Source organism: Dipodomys merriami, unplaced genomic scaffold (assembly GCF_024711535.1).
Source record: "Dipodomys merriami isolate MVZ:Mamm:240054 unplaced genomic scaffold, mDipMer1.0.p SCAF_84, whole genome shotgun sequence".
Lineage (NCBI taxonomy): Eukaryota > Metazoa > Chordata > Mammalia > Rodentia > Heteromyidae > Dipodomys > Dipodomys merriami.
Window position 1 is genome coordinate 1,952,558 of NW_027206446.1, and position 26,892 is coordinate 1,979,449.

The 26,892-nt window shown below is 47.1% G+C and overlaps 1 protein-coding gene across 1 annotated transcript in view; it reads left to right on the top strand.

The window, feature by feature from the left end:
• Etnk1 (ethanolamine kinase 1) overlaps window positions 1-26,892 on the top strand; it is a 37,277-nt gene that overhangs the window by 4,239 nt on the left and 6,146 nt on the right. The window contains exons 2-6 of the mRNA XM_070011613.1: window positions 7,063-7,322; window positions 15,781-15,921; window positions 16,740-16,882; window positions 24,346-24,429; window positions 25,623-25,783. Coding sequence (XP_069867714.1) covers window positions 7,063-7,322; window positions 15,781-15,921; window positions 16,740-16,882; window positions 24,346-24,429; window positions 25,623-25,783 — 789 coding nt within the window. The remainder of the gene's footprint in view (window positions 1-7,062; window positions 7,323-15,780; window positions 15,922-16,739; window positions 16,883-24,345; window positions 24,430-25,622; window positions 25,784-26,892) is intronic.

Genomic DNA, 26,892 nt, shown 5'->3' on the forward strand with positions numbered 1-26,892 from the left:
AACAAAACCAAACCAAACCTAAAATCCAAAATAGAAACAAGTAAAAACTTGATTGCATCAAAATAATAGCGAGCCAAGGCTTTGCTTGAAACTCAGCAGGCATATGAAATAATGTATCTTGCTTTGTACAGGACGTCCTTACTTGATTAAAGGAGTGAAGAGAGCCGTGGGTGCTGGTGGCTCACGCCTATCATCCCAGCTACTCAGGAGGCTGTGATCTGAGGAGCTCGGTTCAAAGTCAGCTCGGGCAGGAAAGGCCATGAGACTCTTATCCAATAAGCCACCAAAAACCAGAAGTAGAGGCGTGGCTTGAGTGGTAGAGCGCCAGCCTTGAGGCAGAAAGCTTAAGGGACAGGGCCCCACTCCTGAGTTCAAATCCCAGTACTGGCTTGTGTGTGCACACACACACACACTCAACAAAGTACACTTCCTTTTGTACTGTAGATGTTTTTCTTCTGGATCTGGTGGTAGAAGCTAGGATCGTGTGCATTCTAGGCAAGAGATCTACCACTGAGCCATGCCCCTCAGCCCCTCTTATACTTCCATGTTTCTGAAATCTGTTTGAAGCCGGACCCCAGTGCCACACATCTGTGATACCAGCTCCTGGGGGCCGGGGGTTGTACTGAGACAGGAGGATGTGAATTTGAGGCCAGCTTGGGCAGCAGTGGACCTTCTTCCCAGAGCACTACTGTACTAGCTTGGAACGGGTCTTGGTGCGCTCACACCATTTTGTGACAGTCCAGTGTGTATTCTATCAAATATCCATAACCTTTTGTTTTGCAGTATTGATGTGTACTATTTGATATTCCCCTTTAAGTAAAGAATAAAGTTGATGTGCTTCCTCTATTCATCTGCCCCTTCAGTGTTGGGTGAACTTATGTATTCATTTACTCTTTTTTTTTTTGATTGGTCGTGGGACTTGAACTCTGGGCCTGGGCGCTGTCCCTCAGCTCTTCAGCTCAAGGCTTAGTACTCTACCACTAGAGCCACAGCGCCACTTTTGGCCTTTTCTGCTTATGTGGTACTGAGGAATCGAACCCAGGGCCTCATGCATGCAAGGCAAGTGCTCTACCACTGAGCCACCTGCCCAGCCCCACTTCCCAGCCCTTGTATTCACTTACTCTTGTACTGTGCTGGGGCTTTGACTACTCAGGGCCTCGTGCCCCAACACAAGATTAAACTCAGCACTCAGCCTGGAGGTCTGGTTGGTGGATTCTCTCCCCTTCCCCCTCCTCCCTCTCCCTTCTTTGCCTGGAGCCAGGTGGCCCAGGTTGGCCTCAGGCTCCCCATCCTTGGCCTCAGCTTCCTGAGTGCAAGGGATTACAGCTCTCTCAGTTTTTAATAAGATCAATCTCTCCCTTTGAGCAGTTGACGTTTTCCTAGATTCTTCGGCCAATTAGACGAATAGGGGCAGCGTGCATAGAGGGTGTGCACGCGAGGCGTCTTGAGCATCCTAGGTAGACGTGAGGGGTTGGGATGACACCCCAGAGCTTTCTCCACCCCTGGGTAAGCCCAGCGAGCTGTTTCCTATGGCCTCTCTGTCCTTGGCGTCATAGGATGATACAGTGTCGGGGTGCCCGGCTCAGCCATGTTCTGGGAAGGGCAGCTGTGGACCCAGGAGGTGGTGTGGTGGTTGGCTTCCAGATGTTAGCCCCTGGCTGGCAGGGACGGGGCCAGGCACGCCTCCAGGGAGACCACAGTGAAATGGAAATGAGATGGTTTCTGGGCCTTCCTGCCTGCCACGCGTGAACTTGGACGAGTTTCGAGATGGGTGTGAAGAGGTGTCTCGTCGCGCAGCGAGGCGCATGAATGAAATGCCCAGATGGCCACGCAGCCCATTTTGGAGCCCCCCCCTCCCCTCCCCGTCTTCCCACAGCTAAGTGGCAGCATTACACCAAAAGAACCATTCGTTTCTAGAAGTCATCGGGACGCACTCTGCGTGTGACCCAGAGCTCGTTTTCCCCCCGGGTTTGGCTTCTTTGTACGGTGCAGGCCAGCACAGAGCCCACAGCTGTGGGGGCAGGGGGGTGTCTCATCTGGAACGTGTGCTTGCACCTTTGTCCAGCTTGCAGCCGACGTGACTAGAAGAGACGGAATGTCATTTCTGGGCTGAGAAAGCCACGCACACACGCGGTGAGGCTAGACTGATGTGCTGGGCAGAGTGGAGAGAGGAAGAGACGCGATGGATTCTGGGAAGAACGGGTTCCCTGCTAGGCTTCTGTGCCCGCCTAAGGTGTTGGCAGGTTACTACGGACCCGACCCAGTCCCTTACGTAGTGTTGAGTAGGTATGTTTGTGTTTCGCTTTTGTGTTGGTACTTGGGTCTGGGTGTTTGAGGCTGGCGCTCTACCACTTGAGCCACAGCTCCACTTCCAACTGTTTTGCTGGCTATTTGGAGATAAGAGTCTCACAGAGTTTCTTGCCCAGGCTGGCTTTGAACCAGCATCCTCAGATGTTAGCCTGAGGAGCTAGAATTAGAGGCCTGAGTCACTAGATACTTGGCTGGATGAGTTTTTTTGTTTTTTGTTTCCCTAAACCAGTAATTCTCTGGGCAAATAATATGCTAAATGCATGAAGGTCATTTTGCAAGCGATTACATAGATACAAAATAGTTTTACTAAAAGCACACAGTTACAGCTACTGAAACTTCCAATAGGACAAAAATTCCAATATTGCTGTTTCATTCTGTTCTCAGCTGCTTTCTGGCCAGTTACCAGGGTTTGGACTCAGGAACTCAACACTTGCTTGGCTCGCTTGCCCGGCTGAGTGCTCTCTTTGTTGTTGTTGGTTGTGGGGCTTGAACTCTGGGCCTGGGCCGCTGTCCTTCAGCTCAAGGCGAGCGCTCTACCACTTGAGCCACAGCACCACTTCCGGTTTTGTGAGTGGCTTATTGGAGATCAGAGTCTCACAGACTTTCCTGCCCAGGCTGGCTTTGAACCATGATCCTCAGGTCTCAGCCTCCTGAGTAGGTAGGATGACGGGCGTGAGCCGCCGACACCTGGCAGAGTGCTCTTGCCATTTGAGCCCACCCCCACCTTGGAATCTTGGAGAATTTTCTGTCTGGGCTGAATTTGAACTGGGCAGATGATGGCATTTTAGGGACTTACTGTATCTGAGAGCTTGGGGATCTATAAGAAAAGGACAGCTGTATATACACACACGTAATAAGAGATTTCTGAATTACCTGTATGTATTCTCAAGAGACAGTCCCTGTGTCAAAGGTACAAACTCTTTAGAGGCAAAAAAGAAATCTTACCTATTTTAGCAGTTTGTTGATCTAAGTCCAACACTGGGAATGACAATTTGTAGGATGAGAACTGACTAAAAATCAGGTGATGTGACTGTGACTCTGTGTGTTACTGGGTCTGGAACTCAGGGCCTGGGTGCTGTCCCCTACCTTTCTTGCTCAAGGCTTGACCACTTGCATTGCGGTTCCACTCTGGCTTTTGGGTGACTTACTGGAGTCTCATGAGCATGGTCCTCAGATCTCAGCCTTCTGAGTAGCCAGGGTTTACAGGGGTGCGTCCCAGTGCCCAGCCTGGGCTTGGTTTTTAAGATTTGTCAGATGGATCCAGTCCTTATTTAATCTAGGGCCAATTACTTCTCATCCCTGATGCCAGACGCGCGGGGCGGTTCAGTCTGGGTGTAGGACCCAGAGCCAGCTTCACCCTCTGTGGGTTTCTGGCAGTGTTTCTAGATGCGAGTCCAGTGTCCAGAGTCTCCAGCACTCTTGTCTGGTTTGTCTTGGGGGGGGCGGTCGGCAGGGAGGAGAGCAGAAGGGAGGGGAGGAGACTTGTTTGTCCTGGTTACTCCTGGTCTGCGAGTTTTCTAGCCCCAAAGGGGACTTAGATGGGTGATTTTCATGCCCCCAGAACCCCCTGCCGCTCCAGCCCCTCCCTGCCCCCAGGGTGTCCACCTACAGAGTCACCCGGCCACAGATCAGGGGCCTGGGGCCGCGTGGGCTCCCTCCTCCCTGTGGGCCGGGCTGGGGAGAAGCCGGCGCTGGGCTGCTCGCAGTGCTTTTCTTGGTTCTATGAAAATCACTACAGCTGGGTTATGAAAAGGAAGCAAAGGAGGCAAAGAGACCCTCAGGGAAGAGGAAGCAGACCATCCCCACTTCACATACATGAACCTGTGCTTTATAATAATGTGTAGCATATTTACCTTAGAATTTACAATAACATTTAATATGCGAATATATTACACATTGTAATAATACATGTGGAATGCATATATAATATGAAAACTCATATATGTATATATATGAACTCATATTATATATGTATATATGAGTCCAAACTCAAACATGATAATATGATGTTCAAAATCTAACATGATGTATATATGTGTGATATCTATCATCTATCTATGAACATATTATAAATATATATGACTTTTTTTTTTTTTTTTGCCAGTCCTGGGGCTTGAACTCAGGGCCTGGGCGCTGTCCCTGAGCTGCTTTTGCTCAAGGGTGGCCCTCTACCGCTTGAGCCACAGCACTACTTCTGGCTTTTTCTGTGTATGTGGTACTGAGGAATCAAACCCAGGACTTCATGCATGCTAGGTGAGCGCTCTACCACTGAGCCACCTGCCCAGCCCCTGACATTATAATAATGTAGTTGAATGAAGATTGATCAAGCAAAAATGTTTTGAGAGGCCTATACTACTATACTATATACTACTGTATATTATATATACTCTATGCTACTATACTATATATACTACTATATACTATATATACTTTATGCTACTATACTATATATACTACTATATACTATATATACTTTATGCAACTATACTATATATGCTACTCTATATTATATATACTTTATACTACTATAAGGCCAGGATGGGAAGGTGTGGGTATGGGGAGTGGGGGTGGGGGAATACAGGAGGGGATAATAAAGCTCAAGTCCCATTTATCCCTCAGTGTGTGGACTTGGTTATAACGAAGCAGTATAAGAATGAGGCTAGGGTAAGGAACTGAACTAATAGTAAGAGTTAGAAAGTAGTTGATTGCTAGCGCACTTGTGCTGTTACCTTTCAGAGTCACGTGCCGCGTGGAGCACATGATGCAAATAAGAATGACATGGAAAGAGCCGAGGGGAGGTCTGGGTGGGGAAAGCGTGCTGTAAGATTCTCTTTGAAGACATTTGGCCAGGAGGGTAAGAAGATGAGGTCTGCCTTTAAAACCCAAAGAACTCATGGCTGCGTCATCTGGTTTTTTAGTATGTTAGCACATTTAAATCTTTCCCTCTTGCCCCTTTTCAGCCTGTATGTTATCCAAGTCTGGGGGAAATTCTAGAGAGTTCTTTGCTAATGCTTCTTACTTTGTGCAAGTTTCAAGTAGAATTCTGTAACGAAAAAGTATGAGGAAGCTGGGTGCAGGTGGTGCGCCCCTGAAATCCTAGCTACTCAGGAGGCTGAGATCTGAGGATCACGGTTTGAAGCCAGCCTGGACAGAAAAGTCCCCAGGAGACTCTTATCTCCAATTCATTGATCACCAGAAAATGGTAAGGGAGGTTGTGGCTCAAAGTGGTAGCACAAAAAATCTCAAGGACAGTGCCCAGGCCCTGAGTTCAAGCCCCAACCCCCCCCCAAAAAAAAAAAAAGTAGGGGGAAGTAATTGGATATTCCTTCATCTGCTCTTTGCTCAGTGTCCATGTTTGCTTCAGTTATTTTTTTTAACCTCTTCGAAGGATTTTCAAGCAAATCTCAAGACTTCTCCAGTCATTAACTTCCTGTATTTCTGTGATGACTTTCATCATCAGTGCTACTGTTAACACTGAACAAAATTAGCAGTAGTTTCTAGGCATCCTTTGGTAGCAAATGTATAACCAAATTTCCCTATCTGCCTCAGAAGTATTTTTGTATTGTTTGAGCTAGAAAACCCAGTGCATGAATTTCACTGTGTTTTTTTCCTTTTCTTTTTCTGCCAGCCAAGGGGCTTGAGCTCACGGCCTGGGCACTGTCCAAGGCTGGTACTCTACCACATGAGCCACAGCACCACTTCTGGCTTTTTCTGATTATGTGATACTGAGGAATGGAACCCAGGGCTTCATATATGCAAGGCAAGCACTCTACCACTGAGCCACCTGCCCAGCCCTACTTTTTTTCTTCTTTTTTCTTCCTCCTCAAACCTTGTTAAAGTAGTGTGTGAAACATGCCACCCGCTGCATTGTGATGTCTGTGTTTTTGTTGTGATTCTTTGTGCTGTATTCTTGTTATTGTTACTGGCTAGTGCTCTACTGCTTGAGCCACTGTGCCACTTCCGGTTTTTGAGTGGTTCATTGGAGATGAGAGTCTCTTGGGGACTTTTCTTTCCAGGCTGGCTTCAAACCGTGATCCTCAGATCTCAGCCTCCTGAGGAGCTAGGATGACAGGCGTGAGCCACTGATTGCTGTGGTGCTGGGGCCTTGGGCATGCTATTAATGGTGCTTTTTTAAAAAAAAAAAACTTTTTTTTCCTTTAACTTCTTTAAGGTTTACTAAAACAGAAAGGTGTAGAGGCTTGATTAAATTCCCAGTCATGAGTGGTACAACACATTACATCAGGAGGTGGGACATAACTAATTGCATCGTGAGTCCACCATTAGTCTTTCCAATGGTTGGAGGTTCATTGGATTTTCTACTTCTTTGGTTTCTTCCACATTTGTCAGTGTGCCTTCTTCGGTAGGTAACATTTCCCACTTCATGAGGGCTATGTAATCTAGTGAAACGTAGTTCCTAGAAAGTGGCAGTGTGCGCGCTTGCGCTTTCTTTCTTTTCCTTTTTTGGGGTCGGCGCTGGGGTTTGATCTTTGGGTCTGGGTGCTGTTCCGTAGCTCCCTCTCTCCAGGCTGGCTCTCTCCTGTGGGAGCTACATCTCTGCTCTGCTTTGTTCGGTTGTTGATTGGAGATGAGAGACGTGCAGACATGTCTGCCCGGGTGGCGGGGTGAGCCTGCCTGCCTGCCGGCCTGCGCCGTCCCCGCGCCCTGCCCTGCCCTGGGCCAGGCCGGGTCGGGTCGGGGCGCGCCTTCCCGGGCCGCCCTCATGGCCGCCCCGCGCTCTCCCTCCCCCCGCAGCTGTTCACCGATGGGATCACTAACAAGCTCATCGCCTGCTACGTGGGGGACGCCATGGAGGACGTGGTCCTGGTGAGGATCTACGGCAACAGGACGGAGCTGCTGGTGGACCGCGAGGAGGAGGTGAAGAGCTTCCGCGTGCTGCAGGCGCACGGCTGCGCGCCGCGGCTCTACTGCACCTTCAACAACGGGCTCTGCTACGAGTTCATCCAGGGCGAGGCCCTGGACCCGCGGCACGTCCGCGACCCCGCCATCTTCAGGTGGGTCTGCGGGGTGGGCCTCCCCCGGGGGCCGCGCTGGGGCGGGCCTGAGCCCGGGGCCCGGGCGCTGCCCCCGAGCTGCCTTCACTCAAGGCCGGCGCTCTACCACTTGAGCCACAGCGCCACTTCTGGCTTTTTCTGTGTACGTGGTGCTGAGGAATCGAACCCAGGGCTTCATGCGTGCTAGGCAAGCGCTCTACCCCTGAGCCACAGTCCCCACCCCTTCACAGTTGTTGAGTAATCCTTTGTCACGTGGCTTGGTATTTAAGTTGCTTATGTCAGTATCATTTTCTGTGAAGATTGTCTTAAATGTGCCTGATGATCTTTCTCTGAATCTCAACTTTGAAAATGCACTTTCTGGCTGGGAGATGGTGGCTCCCGCCTGTCATCCCAGCGACTCAGGAGGCTGAGATCTGAGGATCACAGTTCAAAGCCAGCACATGGTTCAAAGCCAGCACAGACAGGAAAGTCCATGAGACTTACCTCCAGTTAACCACCAGAAAACCCAAAGTGGTGCTGTGGCTCAAGTGGTAGAGCGTTAGCCTTGAGCTAAAGAGCTGAGGGACAGTGCCCAGGCCCTGAGTTCAAGTCCCATGACTGACAAAAACAAAAACAAAAACAAAAAGAAAATGCACTTTCTGGTCTTGGAAACTCTAGCAAATGAGATTGATTTGAAAACAGCGGGTCCAGGGTTCCCAGACATTCTCTTCCACTTCTGAAAAGTCACTGAGCATCCATTTTAATATCTGGTTTATATATGTGGCTGCTATTTACCATATTCAAAGAAGACATAGCAAGTGGGCATCCATCCTGCAAGCTGTCAGCGGGATGGGCTGTGTAGATGCTGAGCCTCCTCTGGGCCCTCTCTGGGCGAGAGAGCAGAGGGAATAGTACGTATGACTTAGGAAGAAGCCTAGTTTTTAATCTCCTGGAAGGATCCGTGGGGCATCTTTTAAACATGGGCGAATTAAGACAGGTGCCAGTGGCTCCCGCCTGTCATCCTGGCTACTCAGGAGGCCGAGATCTGAGGATTGTGGCTCGGAGCCAGTTTGAGCAGGAAAGCCTATAAGACTCTTTATCGCCAATGGACCACCAAAAAATCAAAAGTGGAGGTGTGGTTCAAGTGCAGAGCACCAGCCTTCAGAGGAGAAGCTCAGACAGCGCCTCCTCTCTCAGGTCTAGCCCCAGACTTCCGTTCCCACTGGAAGAGGGAGTAACTCCCTCTTCACCAGTACTTACTTCTAGGGTTACTTTAGGAATTGCACTTTGGTTTTTCTTCTTGTGGGACTGAGTTTCGCATTCAAGACCTTGGTCGTGCTGGGCGGGTAGGTGTTCTACCACCTGAGCCACAGCCCAGCCCGCTTCAGAAAGGGTCTCTTGCTGTGGTCCAGTCTGGTCTTGGTGGTGGGCCTCTTCCCTGTACCTTCTGCAGAGCCCGGACACGTGTCTACCGCAGGCTCTGCCCAGCGTGGTGCCTTTTATTCTTTGTTTTTAAATACAAGAGAGGGCCTCATTCATTTCTTGCATGTGAATATCTGCTGTTCATTTCTCCAGCACTTGTCAAAAGTCTGCCTTCTCCAGGAGTCCTCCTGTGCTACTTTGTCAGAAATTGCCACGCGTGTTTGTATGGGCTGTTTCTATTACCCCACCTGATTCCTCTGCCCACCTCTCCTTCTGTGCACACACCACTGTGTCGTGTATTCCAGACCTGGAGTTTGGGCAGCGTCTGTCCTCTGTCTCATTCTTCTCTGCCGCTGTGGTCTGTGGTGTGGGGGTGTGGGTGTGTCTGCACGTCACTTGAGTATCGCTGTGTTGCGGGGCTCTCCTCGCAGGCTGGGCCTGGCACTTGGGTTGCTTTGCATCTGTAGATACGAGCATCCTCTCCTGATGGCAAGAAGTCTTCTTAGAGTGTCCATCCTCCCCGCTGATTGGCTAACCTGTCCAGCCTCTCCACTGATTGGCTTGCCAGTCTGTTCTCTTCATTGATTGGCTTACCTGCCCATCCTCTCCACTGATTGGCTTACCTGTCGTCCTCTTCACTGATTGGCTTGCCAGTCTGTTCTCTTCATTGATTGGCTTGCCAGTCTGTTCTCTTCATTGATTGGCTTACCTGTCCATCCTCTCCACTGATTGGCTTACCTGTCCATCCTCTCCACTGATTGGCTTGCCTGTCTGTTCTCTACATTGATTGGCTTACCTGTCCATCCTCTCCACTGATTGGCTTGCCTGTCTGTTCTCTACATTGATTGGCTTATCTGTCCATCCTCTCCACTGATTGGCTCACCTGTCCATCCTCTCCACTGATTGGCTCACCTGTCCATCCTCTCCACTGATTGGCTCACCTGTCCATCCTCTCCACTGATTGGCTCACCTGTCCATCCTCTCCACTGATTGGCTCACCTGTCCATCCTCTCCACTGATTGGCTCACCTGTCCATCCTCTCCACTGATTGGCTCACCTGTCCATCCTCTCCACTGATTGGCTCACCTGTCCATCCTCTCCACTGATTGGCTCACCTGTCCATCCTCTCCACTGATTGGCTTGCCTGTCTCCTCAGGAAGGTGTGGTAGGCCCCTCCTGTGTTGATTGTGTTAGGTTTACACCTGCTTTTTATTCAAGCACGAGGATGACAGCAAAAGGCAGTGTGGCTGACTTGTTAACTGTGTGCAGGGATGATTGACTTCTCATGCCACCCATGGCCAGAGAGAAGCGGAGCTGTGCGTGTGAACTTCACCCCTGCTACACCCTGCACCTGGGGAATCCCTTCCTAGTGCTCTACCACTTGAGCCACAGTGCCACTTCCGGCTTTTTCTGCTTCTGGGGTGCTGAGGAATCGAACCCAGGGCCTCATGCGTGAGAGGCGAGCGCTCTACCACGGAGCCACCTGCCCAGCCTGAGAAATGCTCTTTAAGAAATACAAAATGCAGATTTGTTTTTTTAGCTACGTGTAAAGTTTACTAATTGAAAATAGCTAGTGTGCTCTTGGGGTTTCCAAAAGACTGTTTTCTTCTTACAAGCATTTAACACATTTTATTTCTAGTCACAGTAATTATACAAAACATAAAAAAGGAGCATCCTCGCCATTGTTTGCAAAGCGAACAGCCCAGGCGTGTTAAATACATTCTCCTGGCTAGCTCCCTGATGCCCAGAAACCTCGTTGGGCATCAGTGCACACGTCTTCTTCACGACTTAACTCCCTCTTCCGCTTTCCCCTGGCCCCTGCCCGCCACCCTGTCCCCTTCTCTGAGTTTTGCCCCGGCTAGCTGCTTTGTGTGAGTGGCACTGCCCACCGTTCATGTTGTGCTGTCTTTGCGCGATGTCCTTGTGGTAGCATGTGTCACAGTGCGGTTCTCTTCCTTTCCTTTCTTTCCCTTGGTGTACTTTTTCTTTGTTGGTGCTGGTGCTCAGCTCCGGGGTCTTGTGCGTGCTATACACCCAGCCTGGAAATCCTCTTCCCCTCCACCCTCTGACATTTTTTGTTTTAAGAGGTTCCCTGTGTAGCTGGGGCAGGCCTAGAATCTGTTGATCTTTCTGCTTCAGACTCCTGAGTGCAGGGATTGCAAGTGTGAGTCCTTGCAGCCTCCTTCCTCTTCAGGGCTGTGTCGTATTCCTCTTACTGTACTGCATTTTGGGTATTCATCATGGATAACTGGGTTGCTGGCATGTCTTCAGCCTTTGGAATAATTTCGCTATGAACCTGGGTAAGCAGACTCCCCCGGAGGTCTGACCTCAGCTCTTTCATTCTTGACCCAGAAGTAAAACTATTGAATCATGATAATTCTATTTGTAAGTTTTTCTTTTTTGGTATTAGTACTGGGACTTGAACCCAAGACCTGGGTACCATCCGTGAGCTTTTTTTGCTCAAGGCTGGTACTCTACCACGTGAGCCACGGCTCTACTTCTGACTTTTTTTTGCTGCTGAATTGGGAGTTAAGAGTCTGCAGGACTTTGCTGCCCCATCTGGTTTTGAACCGTGATCCTCGGATCTCCGCCTCCCGAATGGCCAGCACGACGACAGGCATGAGCCACTGGCGCCCAGCTTGGCCGAAAGTTTTCTTACTAGATACAGTGTCCTGATGGCTGCGAGCACTGTCTTGGGTGGATTTGCATTTCCCTAAGGAAATACATGCGGAACATGTATTTTGAGCCTTATGATTATCTTTGGAGAAACACCTTATTTTAGTTCTAATTGTATTGTTCTTTTTGTTCAAGAGTTCATTCTTAATCTCGGCCCGTGGTCAAAGGCACGTGCTACCACACTTAGGATCGGGTTATAAACTCAGCCTGAAGCTTGAGAAAACCACGAGTTTAGAGATGCATTTGATACACCTGCCCTACTGAATAACATGGCTTAAAACACTGTAGAACTGCTGCTGCAGTAGCGCTGGTGTGGCCCGCCCCGACTCGTGGCGCTCTGCTGCCACCTAGCCCTGCTCGGGAGCATTGCAGGCGCCGTGGTGGCTCTGCTGAATCCTGGCGACTGGTAGTGACTCGCAGATCTCTTCGCTCCTGTGGCTGGCTTTTTCACTCTGCAGGTTGTGTTCTTTTGGGCACAGCTTTAAGTTGTGACATAGTCCATTTTGTCTAGACGCCTGTGAAGGTAAATGGAGTCATCTGAGGCATCGCTGCAGTTACACAGGGCTGGGAAGCTTCTTACCCTGTGTTTTCTGAGAGTTCTTGTAATTTTTGCTTTTTTTTTTGTTACTGTTTTTCTTTTCTTTTGGTGCTGGTTACTGGGACTTGAACTCAGAACCTAGGCTCTGTCCCTTAGCTCTTTGCTCAGGCTGGCACTTTACCACTTGAGCCACGGCTCCTTTTTTTTTTGGTGGTTTATTGTTTCACAGACATTCCTGTCTGGGCTGGCTTCAAACTCTAATTTGCTATTCTCCTGCATCAGTTTCTGTGTGCTGGAATTACAGGCGTGTCCCACCAAACCTGGCCCTAGCCCTTAGGTTTAGGTGTTTGAGTCTTTTTTTGTTGTTGTTGTTGGTCATGGGACTTGAACTCTGGGCTTGGGCGCCGTCCCTGAGCTCTTCAGCTCAAAGCGAGTGCTCTACCACGTGAGCCACAGTGCCACTTCCTGTTTCCTGGTGGTTAGCTGGAGATCAGAGTCTCATGGACTTTCCTGCCTGGGCTGGCTTTGAGCCATGATCCTAAGGCCTCAGCCTCCTGAGTAGCTAGGATGACAGGCGTGAGTCACTAGCACCGGCTTATGTTGGATTTATTTTGAATGAGTGTCTGTCTGTAGTGTAAGGAAGCAATGCTATTTCATGTTTTTTGCATGTAGACTTGTAGATGTCCGAGCACCCTGGAGCGGCCCGGGCTTCCTTGGTGAATGTAGTGTCACGGCGTATTGTGCGCTTCTTTTGGGTTCTCTGTTCTGTTTTCTACCTGTCTTATTACTGCTTAGTGCTGCACTGTTAGGTAACTGGCTGTGTACAAGTTTTGAAGGTAGCAGTGTAGGACTTCCAACCTTTCCTTCTCAAGGTGGTTTTAGCCAATTCGAGATCCCTTGAGGTTTTGCATGAAAATTTGATCATTTTTTTCTTTTTTGGTCAGTCCTGAGGCTTGAACTCATGGCCTGGACGCTGTCCCTCAGCTCTTCAGTTCAAGGCTGGTGCTCTACCACTTGAGCCACGAGCCACAGCGTCACTTCCGGTTTTGTGAGTGGTTTATGGGAGATCAGAGTCTCACAGACTTCCCTGCTGGGCTGGCTTTGAACCGAGATCCTCAGATCTCAGCCTCCTGAGTAGCTGGGATGACAGGCGGGAGCCACCAGCGCCTGGTGATAGTTTTTTTTTTTTTAACCCTGCAAAGATTGTGATTTTGATAAAAATCGTGTTGAATCTGTATTTTCCATCGGGTTGTGTTGGCATCCTGACAGTCTATAAACGTACGATATGTTCTTACACACTTACTTTGATTTGTATTGTTCTAGTCCTGGGGCTTGAATTCAGGGTCCGGGCTCTACCTCTTACTCTTTTTTCACTCATGGCTGGCGCTCTACCAATGGAGCCACAGCTCTACTTTGGGCTTTATTTTTTTTTTGCTGGTTAATTACAGATAAGAGTCTTATGAACTTTCCCGCCCAGGATAGCTTCGAACCAGGAGCCTCGGATTGCTGCCTCCTACATTGACAGGAGTGAGTCACTGGTGCCTACCAATACTCTATCTATTTTTTTTTTTTTTTTTTTTTGGTCAATCGTGGGGCCTGAACTCAGGGCCTGGGCGCTGTCCCTCAGCTCTTCAGCTCAAGGCTGGCGCTCTACCACTTGAGACACAGCGCCACTTCTGGTTTTCTGGTGGTTCATTGGAGATCAGAGTTTCATGGACTTTCCTGCCCAGGCTGGGCTTGAACCCTGATCCTCAGATCTCAGCCTCCTGAGTAGCTGGGATGACAGGCGGGAGCCACCAGTGCCCAGCTATGTTTTGTTTTCATTAAGTTGATTGCTAAGGATTCCATTCTTTTTCATGCTGTTGTCTTTTTAGGGTTGTGTATTGTTAGAAAAAGCACATAACTTTTGCATGTTGAGTTGACTTTATTTTACAAGTTTACCGAATTTGCTTTTTTTAATACGAGATACTAATTTTCTTATGAAAGCCTTGTCTTAGAATTTGCATGGTTTCTTTAATCTGTTTATAAAAAAGCCTAGGTCATATTTAATGTTTAAACTAGTATGGCTGCCTTTTAAATACATAGATGCTGTGATGTATAAGTGGAACTATTTCTGTCTATGTGCAGGTTTATATATAATACACATTTATTTTATGGCACTGAGGATTGAGCTCAAGGATTTGAACCCTTGAACCTTTTGTCATAGTAACCAAAAAGGACCAAAATAGTTCTGCTGCCTACACCAGAAGAGCAGTGGTTTTGAGACCTGTTGAAATTGGCTTCAGTTGTAGCCTCTGAAAAGCAGGTTATAACAGATGTGACTTTCTTATTTCAAAACTGGGCAGCTATGTATGTCTGGGAAGGTGGCTTAGTGGTAGAGTGCTTGCCTGGCATTCATGAAGCCCTGGGTTCGATTCCTCAGTACCACCTACACAGAAAGTGGCTCTGTGGCCCAAGTGGTAGAGTGCTAGCCTTGAGCAAAAGAAACTTAACCAGGCCCTGATTTCAAGCCCCAGGACTGGCAAAAAACAAACAACTCTCCCCCCCCCCCCCACATGGGCAGCTAGCTGGGTGCTTATGGTTCACACCTTATAATCCTAGATCCTCAGGAGGCTGAGATCTGAGGATTACGGTTCAGAGCTGGCCTAGGCAAAAACAGTCAGTGAAACCCTTATCTCCATTTAACCCTCAAAAAGCCCAAAGTGGAGCTATAGCCCAAGCAGTAGAGAACCAACAAGGCTGAGAGCAAAACTAAGCCAGACTGTAAAGCCCTGAGTTCAAGCCCTGCTTCTAGCATAAAAAACAAAACCAAAATCCAGGCAGTATGTTTTTGTATAGGACAACACAAATTTCCCTATACAGAAAGCACTATTTTTCTTACACAGATCTAAGGACAATTTCTGAGAGTTTCAGAGATCCAAATAGGGGCCGGGAAGGTGGCTCAGTGGAAGAGTGCTCACCTTGCATGCGTGAGGCCCTGGGTTCGATTCCTCAGCACCACAGAAGCAGAAAGTGGTGCTGTGGCTCATGGGGTAGAGCGTCAGCCTTGAGCCAAAGAAGCTGAGGGACAGCGGCCAGGCCCTGAGTTCACAGCGTTTCAGGGCACACACTTAGAATCAGGAGTCTAGGCTCCCCAAAGTGCTTCAGTTCAGGGGTGCAACTCCACATGGAGCCTTTGTCATCTGCTCAGAAGCGGGGTGGGGTACACAGAAAGTCCTGTGATGAGCCCCATTCACAACTAGAGAGAGAGCCGGGGCCCAGGGGTAAATTCCACTCATAACTCTGTGTGTGAGAGTCAGTCGTGGGGCCTGAACTCTGGGCCTGGGCGCTGTCCCTCCGCTCTTCAGCTCAAGGCGAGCGCTCTACCACTTGAGCCACAGCGCCACTTCCAGTTTGCTCGGGGTCCATTGGAGATCAGACTTTCCTGCCCAGGCTGGCTTTGAACTGGGATCCTCAGGTCTCAGCCTCCTGAGTAGTGGGATGAGAGGCGGGAGCCACCGGTGTCGGGCCTGTTCATAACTGTTCATAGAAGAGCTTGGCCTGATGAGGGCGCTTAGGAGGCTGGGCTGGGACAGTGGGTCTCCGCGGCTGTGCTGGGCAGGTGCTGTCAGGCGATCGTGGTGGAACTGGTCAGCCCGTCCTCTTGCGGCCATCCGGCCTGCACCCCGATCACGGAGGGGAGACGCCAGGCCCCCTGTGTGGGGAGGAGGCTGTTCACTGGATTTCTACAAGGAAAGGCACAGAAATGCCCAGCACACAGCGGGACAGCCTGCCTGACGAATCTCAGCCACAGCGTGAACGTCACCCTGCGCCCCATCTTCTTTCTAATGCTGTTTGATGCAGGCTCATAGCTCGTCAGCTCGCCAAAATCCATGCTATCCACGCACACAACGGCTGGGTCCCCAAGTCCAACCTGTGGCTAAAGATGGGGAAATACTTCTCTCTCATTCCTACAGGATTCGCCGACGAAGAGCTTAATCAAAGGTACGACTTAGTTTTTGCACTTTGTTTTTTGGGGAAGGGGCTTGTCCTGGACAGATGAGCTGCAAGCGCTGACTCTGAGCGCGCCTGCCTTATCTCTGCACCGGGGTAGGAGACCAGCCTGCGTGGACTCCCCCAGGCTTCGGGCCCCCCGTCAGATCACCCCTGCTCTACTAGATAGAGATAGGAACGCAGAGCATTTGTTTGAAATCGGTTGGAACACAAGGACACATTGTTAGGAGCTGACCGGGGAGATCCTTTAAAAAAAGTGGTTCAAAGCTGACAAAAACTTTATTGGGACAGAATACTAATACCAAAAACATGGACTTAGCTCACTCTGCTGTGACTTGTGTTTTTCTTTTTGGCCAGTCCTGGGGATAGAACTCAGGGCCTGGGCGCTGTCCCTGAGCTGCTTTTGCTCAAGGCTGGTGCTCTACCACTTGAGCCACAGCACCACTTCCGGCTTTTTCTGTGTATGTGGTGTGCTGAGGAATCGAACCTAGGGCTTCATGCATGTGAGGCGAGCGCTCTACCCCTGAGCCACCTGCCCAGCCCCATTTCCTCCAGTTTTTTAATGTTAGGTTAATTCTTAGATTTTTTTTTTTCCTTTTCTACCCAAAGACTTAACCATTGCTTAGTTTTCCTTTCTTCATGTATAAGTTGTATCCTAAAAGTTTCTTTATTTTTCAGCTCTTGGGACATATTGTTGTGTTGTTTATTTTTAGATGGACAAAATTTACTCAGAGTAGATTTGAATTCTTAACATTAAAAAAAAATGCCACTAAGATAAACAAGGCCTACCTCTTCTTTTGAAATGAAAGGTTCCTAAGTGATATTCCAAGCTCCCAGCTTCTCCAGGAAGAGATGACGTGGTTGAAGAATATTCTTTCTAACCTGGGCTCGCCGGTTGTTCTGTGTCACAACGATCTATTGTGTAAAAATATCATCTACAATGAGAAAGAAGGTAGGTATTCGACCTTACCAGTAAGTCAGATGGCTTCTTCTAGATGCTTAGTGGCCCTTTGATATGTATACCAAGTTAAGATAAATGATTTTAAATGCACCCATTTAAAAATGTGCCTGAAAATTTCACATGTTTTCTTGATATGTTATCCAGTCACGGTAACTGATCAGTTAGAAGTCTAGTCTACATGTGTGTATAAAGTATGTTTTAAAAGTTGGTTTGTTAGAATCAGTTCATGGATCATGTTGGATTTTTTTTTTTTATTTAAGTGGAAAATGAAATGATTTTGCTTACAGAGAAAACTCTAGAACCTATTCAATAATTCATGATTTGAGAGGGTCCTTACTCGTCACAGACTAGATCTGTCCACTTTGTACTGCTGCTACTTCCGTGTTTAAGGAGCCTTCCCACAGCGTTGAGAGAGAACAGTGTAGTCGATTTGTAGACCTTTCGAGAAAGCCGGAGATGGAAGATGGACTTCTTGCTAGTCGTCCCTATTCATAGTTGCTAAAATAAAATAATGACCAAAGAGCTTTGGTAAATGGGCTTCAGCTCTTTTGAGGTAGACGTTGCTACCTGTTGGGGTCATGCTGGCTCATTGATTAGTCACACGTTGGTGTATTCAAATTCTGCTTTCAAATCAAAGAAGCACTTGGGTTGTATTATCACACGGGGAAAAGCGGGTTGAGGTTTGGTTGCTCAGTGATGTAGATCCCCTTCATATACCAAAGGGAGATCCGTCTCTCTCTCTCTCTCTCTCTGTTCATATTTATTTACTTATGTGGTGGTACTGGGGCTTTAACTCAGAGCACGTTGCTGGGCATCTGCTCTGCCCACTACCCTCCCCCCCCCCCCCCCCAGCCCTTCAATAGGCAAGTGTTGTTAAGAGAGTAGCGTTTGGAAGTAAGCGTATCGCTGTGAAGCTGTTACTTTTCTCAGACAGAGAAGGGAGCCCATAGTTTGAAGCAGCGGTGTGCTGTTGTGAGTATCCTACACCAACGAGTGGTCTGGAGCGTAGTCACAATAGCATTAACTGACCGATTACGACCCTCCCTGTAATGTAAGTTGGGACTGTTGTGATATCATCATTGTTAATGCCATAGTGAACTGAAACATGTATTTTGCAAAACATGTTGGAGTGTTTTATATTTGCTATTTTAATGTGGATTAGAGATCATATTTAAAAAGTGTACTGAGCTAATATCTTTATTTTTAAATCATGCTGCAGTTTTTAGCTGGAATTTTTTTTAAAAAAATTGTATTTTAAATTAAAGGTATACCCTAAAAATGAAGTACTTGACAATGTTCTTATAAAGAGTGATAGTCTATTTCTTATAGAGATGGTATATAATTGTCCTAGCATATGTACCCTAGAGTGTAAAGAAGTAACCAAATCGCAATGCCATCTGTGAAGTGACATTAGTTATTCGCTAAAGCAATGTATTAGCCTATGGTGCAGCTCAAGATCTAAGTAATTATATACACATTGTATATAATGGAATTTCAGGTGAAGGACTTCACCTTACATTTGAAGTGGACACTCAGCTTTATTTTTAACTGCAGTTGATCAAAGAGGATCTGTTATTTCCTTTGGAATATAATTTTAATCCTTCATCTTTTTTATTTTCACAAATTTCATTTGTATATTCATTTCATGGAACAAACTTGTTTATAAAGTTTAAAATAATGGGTCAAAATGAGCAGATTAATTTTGTCGTGGGACCAAAAAAAAAAATCAGATTACTTTGGAATAGCTGTTCATGCTTCACTCACACAATTCTCATAATTGCAAGTAAAATCTTGAGGGTTGAATTCGGCTCTAGTAGGTCAGTATATTTCATCAGCATAAGAGGTACGGCTTGAATTCATCTTTTCTGTCTTGATTTTTCACCCTGTCCAGAATAAATACATTTTATAGCTCCACAAATGCAACTCTTTAAAGAACCCCTTCCCCCCTGCCCCCCATTTCAGGGCTTTAACCCGATGTCTCAAGCTCTCTAACTTACAGTTAGTGCTCTACTATTTGAACCACATCTCTAGCCCAGCTTTTTGCTGGATCATTGGAAATGAAGTCTCTAGACTTTTTTTTTTTAACCCCAGGCTGGCTTTGAAACACTGTCTTCTGGATCTCAGCTTCCTGAATGGTAGCTAGGATTGCAGGTGTGAGCACAGATACCAGCTCTCCCATTTTCCAATCAAAACCCTTTTTGTACCATTTGTGTCTGTTTTTCTTTCTTTCTCTGTGGTTTTGTTTGTGTCCTGGTTAATATCAGCTTACCAGAACAGTCTTCTCTTGTCGGTTAGGTAGGCTCATTTGTACCTTGTGGCATTCAGTTGAAAAATGAACCAGTTCCTCCTATTGTTTGTGGCATTCAGAGAAATATGGCTAGAAAGTTCAGATAACTCAAGAAAGTCTGGGGAGAGGCTGCTTCTATTTGGGGACAAGCTGTGAATTAGGAGCTGATAGAATAAAACCATATCACTGCCTTGAGGCTTTATGCCTTTTTTTTTTTTTTTCTTGCCAGCCCTGGGGCTTGAACTCAGGGCCTGGGCACTGTCAAGGCTGGCACTCTGCCGCTTGAGCCACAGCACCACTTCTGGCCTTTTCTGTGTCTGTGGGACTGAGGAATGGAACCCAGGGCCTCATGCATGCGAGGCGAGCGCTCTACCCCGAGCCACTTTCCCAGCCCTTGTGTGTTTTACCTTTAGTAAATTGGCTGCACAGAAACCTGCACAAGTGGAGCCGTGGCTTTCCCCTGACGGTGGATGGGAGCTGTCTCAGGCCGGATCGCCGTGCTGTTCACCCTTGTTTGGGCAAGAGGCTAAGATGATTGAGCTGCACCGGTCGGTCCAGTGTCCTTCCCAAGGTGTTCACGTGATGAGCTCCCACCCACCTTGGGAGACCCATTTAGATAAGGCTCTGGCCTTGACATTATCTGAGTTCTCTCAGCATTTATTCTCAGTAAACACCAGACCTTTCATTTGTCACATGCGCCACCTTCATAAGTTTTGACAGGGCCATTTTGAGGTCACTGCCATGTACACGTGTGTGTGTGTGTGTGTGTGTGTGTGTGTGTGTGTGTGTGTGTGTGTGTGTGTGTCTGTCTGTCTGTCTGTCTGTCTGTCTGTCTGTCTGTCTGTCTGTCTGTCTGTCCGTGTCTGTGTCTCAAGATCCTGGGCATTGTACCTAAACTCTTTTGCCGAAGGCTGGCACTCTACCACTTTGAGCCACAGCTCCACTTTCAGCCTTCTGGTGGTTCATTGGAAGTAAGAGTCTCCTGGACTTTCCTGCCCAGGCTGGCTTTGAACCGTGATCCTCAGATCTCAGCCTCCTGAGTAGCTGGGATGACAGGCGGGAGCCACTAGTGCCTGGCTCTGTTTATGGTTTTTTTTTTTAATGAAAGTATTATTGCTTTAATAACTTAGGAGACGTTTGTTCCCCATTCCTTTTGTAATTTCAACATTTTCTAAAATCAGAGTAATATTGCTTTAATAACTTAGGAGAATTTTTTTCCTCATGGATTTTTATAATAAATTTAATCATGCTCAGGGGTTTGTGAACAGTACAGCTGCTTCAAGGAAACTGTCCTTGTCTGAGAAATCATTGCATACATGGAAAATGGCACTTCTTGCTGTCCAACTAGAAGTGCTGTGTACACAATCCGAAGTGTGTGTTTCCAGTGTGAGCTGGGGGTGCACCTCCACCTGCAGGCCCGGCCCCCAGCAGGACAGAAGTATCTGTACCTAATGCATGCAGCCTTCACAAGCCCAGAGACACACACATTCGTGTTTCTCACCGAGGAACATGCAGACCCAGTAATATTTTCTTCTCTCAGACATTGTAGTAGATTTGTCGCCCCCCAACCCCCAGATTCTAGGAAAGTGAACCGATTTGTAGGCCTCGCTCACGTATCTGCCCACGTGAGGGTCTAGAATTGCTGACAAGTTTGGGCTTTGTCACATTATCATTCTGTCCATCCACCCGTTCATCTTTTAAAATACTTATTTCAAAATGAGTTGTAGACATCTGTGATCTTCACGCTGAAGCACACCACCTAGCATTCAGGATTTCACCATAATACGATCTGTAAACGTGAGCAGGCGCACAGAGCTGGGCATGGGAAAGAGCATCTTTAGTCCCGGCTCACGGGGAGACTGAGGCAGAAGGATCGCTTCAGGCCAGGAGTTCAAGGCCAGCCCAGGCAGCATAGTGAGATCCTGTTTCCTTTCACACAAACCCAAAGAGCTTGAGCTTGAGCATGCCACTGAATAGATCTTTGACAAATGTTTATACCTGTGACCCAAGCTAGCCATTAGATTTTTATGAAGAGTAATCCGATGCTCCTCTCTGCTGGACCACGAGTTAGCAGAAAGCCTCAGCATCAGGCAAAAGCAGCTCAGCGTTCAGGAGGCGAGGGGCCGGATTTTTCTTCCCCTACCCTTTCCCCTTTAACCCAAAGAAAGGGATCCACCCGGAAGCGGTCGCCATAGATGGTCATTCTTTTTTTTAAGTGTGCTTTACAAGTGCTCTTACCAGGGGAACACCACTTGTCTATGGAGATGTAAACAGTTTCACCGTCGATGGTTTTTAAAGCCTACATTTACAGAATCTACAGAAAAACACCCAGCGTTGAAAATCCAAGTCACGGATTTGTCCCCGGCTGTCACCCACTGTGTGTGTCCCCCTCCAGCTTCCCAAGAGGATCTCCCTGGAAGCTAGGACGTTGAGCCTGCTCCTTTGAAGATGCCCCTGTCCCTAAAATTGTGTAAAATCTTTTCTCATCTCTGGACACTGGAATTCGCACAATTGAGATCAGTTGTGTTTTTCATTGAGTTCTAAGCATGACCTCTATTTCATGGGAAATTTTTAGAAGCCAGAAGCTAAAATTAACAAGGATGTGTTGAGAGGAAAGCATTAAAAAAAAAAAAATCCTGTAATTTGATTCCCCCCCCCCCCACGCCCTCCACGAACACCTCTTGAAACGCTTGAACTCCGCTGCAGAATCTTAAATTTAAGGCTGAGTTCCACTTCGCTTGTAATGGTTTGAAGTGAAAGAAGAAGAAGAAGAAGAAAAAAAAAAGAGAATAGTTGATGCAGATTTTTTTTTTAAAACAACCATTTTTCTTTCCTGTTCAGCTTTTGTGTGTTGTAAACTGTGAGTTTGCCAAATTCTCTTCATCTGCCGCAGATTAGGTTTGCCCTGTCTCCGCCATGTGGCGGTGCCGCGCGTCTTGCGCACTGATGGAGGTTACCGCACCACTTGACTTGCACGGAGACCGGTAACAGCCTCCTTGTATCTTCCTAGCTTCTTTTTCTTCCTGTGTAAACCTTTCATTATTCGTAAACTCAACATAGCATGTAAGAGTTAAAGAGAAGGCTAGCTGTAATGGATTAATGAGTGCCACTCTTAAAGTCACCGTTAAACATGATCAGACAGAAAAAGGATTTTTTTTAAAGCTTGTTTAAACACACAAAAAAGTGATCTCTGTTTTAATCAGTAATCGGGGTGAAGAAACAGGCCTGTCCTTTTTTTTTTTTTTTTTTTTTTTTTTTTAGCCTGCTGTCTTACTTAACTCTATTTGGCCCAAGGCTAAAATTCTAAGTCTGGAAAATGGAAGCTTTATATCTTCAGTGGCCAACGTATTTGAATGGTTGAGGACTGGGCTGTGTTCTTTTATTGGCATGAGCTCTACAAGAACTGGCGTTAACAGAGCCAAAGCAATCAACAGCTGTCATGTAAAGAATCACACTTGAAATGCTTTGGTGGGCTCAGGGGTGGTGGGCTCAGTCTTGGTAACCTCCCACCTTGCCTTTTTCTCTTTTTCTATTGAAGGCTGATGGCTAGGTGTCCTGCGAATCACTGTACTAAAGCTCTCCTATCCAGTGGATTGTTTTTGTGCAAAGAATTTGAGTGTTCTCCACCAATAGGATTTATTGTAAAGAAGAAAAGGGGAAAAAAAGTCACTTGTCTGTCACCAGTCATAAACCAGCTTGACATTTTGTTTTAGTTTGTTTCTTGCCTTTTTCTTTTTTTAATTTTTTTTTTTTTTTTTTTGGGCTGGTCGTGGGACTTGAACTCTGGGCCTGGGCGCTGTCCTTCAGCTCTTCAGCTCAAGGCTGGCGCTCTAACCACTTGAGCCACAGCGCCTCTTCCGGTTTTCTGGTGGTTTACTAGAGATAAGAGTTTCACAGACTTTCCTGCCCGGGCTGGCTTTGAACCGTGATCCTCAGATCTCAGCCTTCTGAGTAGCCAGGATGACAGGCGGGAGCCACCAGTGCCCGGCTCTTTTTTTCAATTGTTGGGGTCACATGTAGGCAAGCGTTTTTACTACTGAGTTGTATCCCTGGTCCTTCACGGTTATTTACACATTTAGAATTAAATACACTACTACTTTAAAATGCTTTGCTCGTATGTAAAATCCTACACTTGGCATAACTTCTTTTTGTGTGTGTGTATATTTGATATAATAGTTTTTCTCTGTATTTGAATAGGATCCCACATAGCTTCCTGAATGAACTCTACAAATGTGCATCAAGATGCTCAAGTGCAAAAGCAGTTTTTTGGGCACTACTCTCGGGGTGTTTTGTTACACAGCAGTGACTGCACAGCTGTTACACAGTGTGTCCTTGGCCACGTGGCCCTTCCAGCTTACCCTGGCCCAGACAGTGACTTACAGCAGTATTGTTTTCAATTTTTTTTTTTAATTTTTGCTCCCTTTTCTGTTGTTTACATGGAGCCTGTATCTTATTGAAAGAGTTATTGATTTCTAGAAAGAGAACAGGGTCCTCTCCAAAGAGTTGTCATAAAGTATATACAATAAGTCTGTTGCAAAAATGAAGACTAGGGCCTTTCAGCTTCTGTAAAGACGTGTCATGAGCATCAGCAGAATCCTTTGTGCTTCACCTTTTGCGAGGATGAACTGGCCCCTCCCTGTGCGGGTCTGCTGACGCTCTGCTGGTGTATGAAAGCGGGGCTCCCGATCAGAGCGCACACAGCGCTTCTTAGCTTCACGGGCTGCTGGAAAAGCAGCATCCGCACAGCATTCTGTTCAAGCTGATGTTTGATTTCAGATCTTAGGATAGCAGAGGTTATTAGGTTATTGGCGATGCCAAAAGATAGGAGTTAGTTTTGAATGAAAGCTGGCATTTTTTAAAATGACTGTTGCCCTCTTCTTCCCCACCCCCCCCTTGCTGCTGTTGGAGGATGACTCCGTTTTCCTCGCTATTTAATAGAGTGGACATTAGTGTTCACGAGACGCTGTTGATGAAGACATAATTGGAATTTTGTAAAGCTCATTGCCATAAAATTCACAGCCTTACCTTGTCCTGTCTCACAAGTGCACGTAAACCAGGCACACAGCATGAGACAAACTATGCGAAGCTATTTTAATTACACATAGCGTAGGGGCTCGTTCACCGCCGGCGGGATTTCTTACTGTCTTTGTTTTTGTGTCTCACATAGGTGATGTACAGTTCATTGATTATGAATATTCTGGATACAACTACTTGGCATATGATATTGGAAATCACTTCAATGAGTTCGCAGGTAAAACCCAAGGCTGGCCTAACAAAGTCATGCATGGCCTAACAAAGTCATGCATTCGTTTTATTTTTGTTGCCAGTCCTAGGCTTGAACTCAGGGCCTGGGCGCTGTCCCTGAGCTGCTTTTGCTCAAGGCTGGCGCTCTACCACTTGAGCCACAGTGCCGCTTCTGGCTTTTTCTGTGTCTGTGGTCCTGAGGAACCCAGGGTTTCGTGGATGCCAGGCTCTACCACTGAGCCACACGCCCGGCCTAGTCACCCATTTATGATTAAAGTGTTTTGGAATTTGTACCCTATTTAATTTGTGTTTATTATTGATAGTTTTATAAGAAGATGAGCTTGGGGCGGAAGGAGCAATGTTTTTCTACTTCTTATTGACCACGTCTCTTTATTGTTAATTATTTACTGGAGGAAAGATTTCTAAAAATGTCTTCCTTCAAAACCATCAGTAATAGACAGGAAAAGTGTACAGTGTACAGCTCCACTTCCTGTTTTCTGGTGATCCATTGGAGATGAGAGTCTCACAGACTTTCCTGTCTGGGCTGGCTTGGAACTGTGATCCTCAGATCTCAGCCTCTTGAGTAGCTGGGATGACAGGTATGAGCCACCAGTGCCCAGCTCCAGTATCTATTTTGTGAGTGTGCGTGCTGGTCCTAGGGTCTGAACTCATAGCTTGGATACTGTCCCTTAGCCTTTTTTCTATAAGATTAGCACTCTACCAATCAAGCCGTAGCTCCACTTCCAGTTTTTTGGTGGTTGATGGAGATAAGAGTCCTACAGCCCTTCCTGCCTAGGCTGGCTTCTAACCACAGTCCTTAGCTCTCATCCTTCTGAGTAGCCAGGATGACGGGTGAGCCGCCAAGCAAAGCAGAAAGTGGGCCTGGTGCCGGTGGCTCCCGCCTGTCATCCCTGCTGCTCAGGAGGCTGAGATCTGAGGATCGCCGTTCAAAGCCAGCCCAGGCAGGAAAGTCCGTGAGACTCTTTATCTCCAAGGAACCACCAGAAAACCGGAAGTGGAGCTATGGCTCAAAGTGGTAGAGCGCCAGCCTTGAGTGAAGAGCTGAGGGACGGCGCCCAGGCCCTGAGTTCAAGCCCCATGATCAACAAAAAAAAAAATCCATGAAGAGCTAGTGTGACGACGTTCAGGTATGTTGAAGAGTGTGACTTCAGTGTTGAGCGTGCGTGTGTCTTTCTGCAGGTGTGAGTGATGTAGACTATAGTCTCTACCCAGATGAAGAGCTGCAGAGACAGTGGCTGCGGGCCTACCTGGAGGCCTACCAGGAGTTCAAGGGCTTCGGAACCGAGGTCACGGACGGCGACGTGGAGACCCTCTTCATCCACGTCAACCAGTTTGCGTTGGTAAGGCTAACGTGCGGAAAAGGACATAGTAAGATCATTTGAAATGTGTCATCTAGTTTTGAGTTGCGCGGCTTTGTTTTTGTGCCAGTCCTGGGACTTGAACTCAGGGCCTGGGCGCTGTCCCTGAGCTCTTTTGCTCAAGGCTGGCGCTCTGCCGCCTGAGCCACAGCTCCACTTCCAGCTTTCTGCCGGCTGATTTGAGAGAAGAGTGTCACAGGCGTTTCTGTGCAGGCTGGCCTCAAACCCTGATCCTCAGATCTCAGTCTCCTGAGCAGCCAGGATGACAGGCGGGAGCCGCCGGCGCCTGACTCGTGCAAATGCTTTGTTCAAGATACTGAAGAGTATGTGCTGCCCAGAGCTGCCCCTGCCTCCACCTGGCTTTTGAGGACAAACTTAGGTTCCGTTCACTATGCGATCCCCAGGACCTCGACCAGCACCGGGCCTCGTGGCGCTCAGTAGTTGTTTGTGTAAAGAACCGTCTCCTGTTGGGGTTAGGACCATTGTGAGAAGCAGTTTGTCATTTCCATTCTCAGGATGAGGTTACAAACATGGACTCAAAGTAGATGCACGTGAATCGAGTTTTCCACACTACGATTCATGATTTAAACCAGTGTTTTGTCTTGACCTTTTTTGATTAGTCCTTATATTAAGTATATTACTTATATTATTACATACTTATATATACTATGTATTTATCCATACCATAAACAAAGTATATTCATTATATTAAGTAGTATATTGAGTATCTATAGGCTATATATTGGAAAGAGTCATGTGAAAATCAATATTGTTTTCAGAATGTGAAACAGTCTTTTTCCAGAATAAAAAGCAGATGAGTGAGAAAATAGCATTATTTTACACGTTGGCAAATTTCTTCAGTGCTTCTTAATAGAAGATGGCTTGATTTCCTGTAGTTTCCATCTGTTGTAACATGCTGTCTCAGTTGACGTATAGGAAGAAAAATAACTCCACACAAGATGTTGTTGGGAAAGAGAAGTAGTCTACCTACCTTCTCAGATCACTGTGTGTGTGTGTGTGTGTGTGTGTGTGTGTGTGTGTGTGTGTGTGTGTGTGTGTGCGCGCGCGTGTGTGTATGTGCGTGTGTGTTT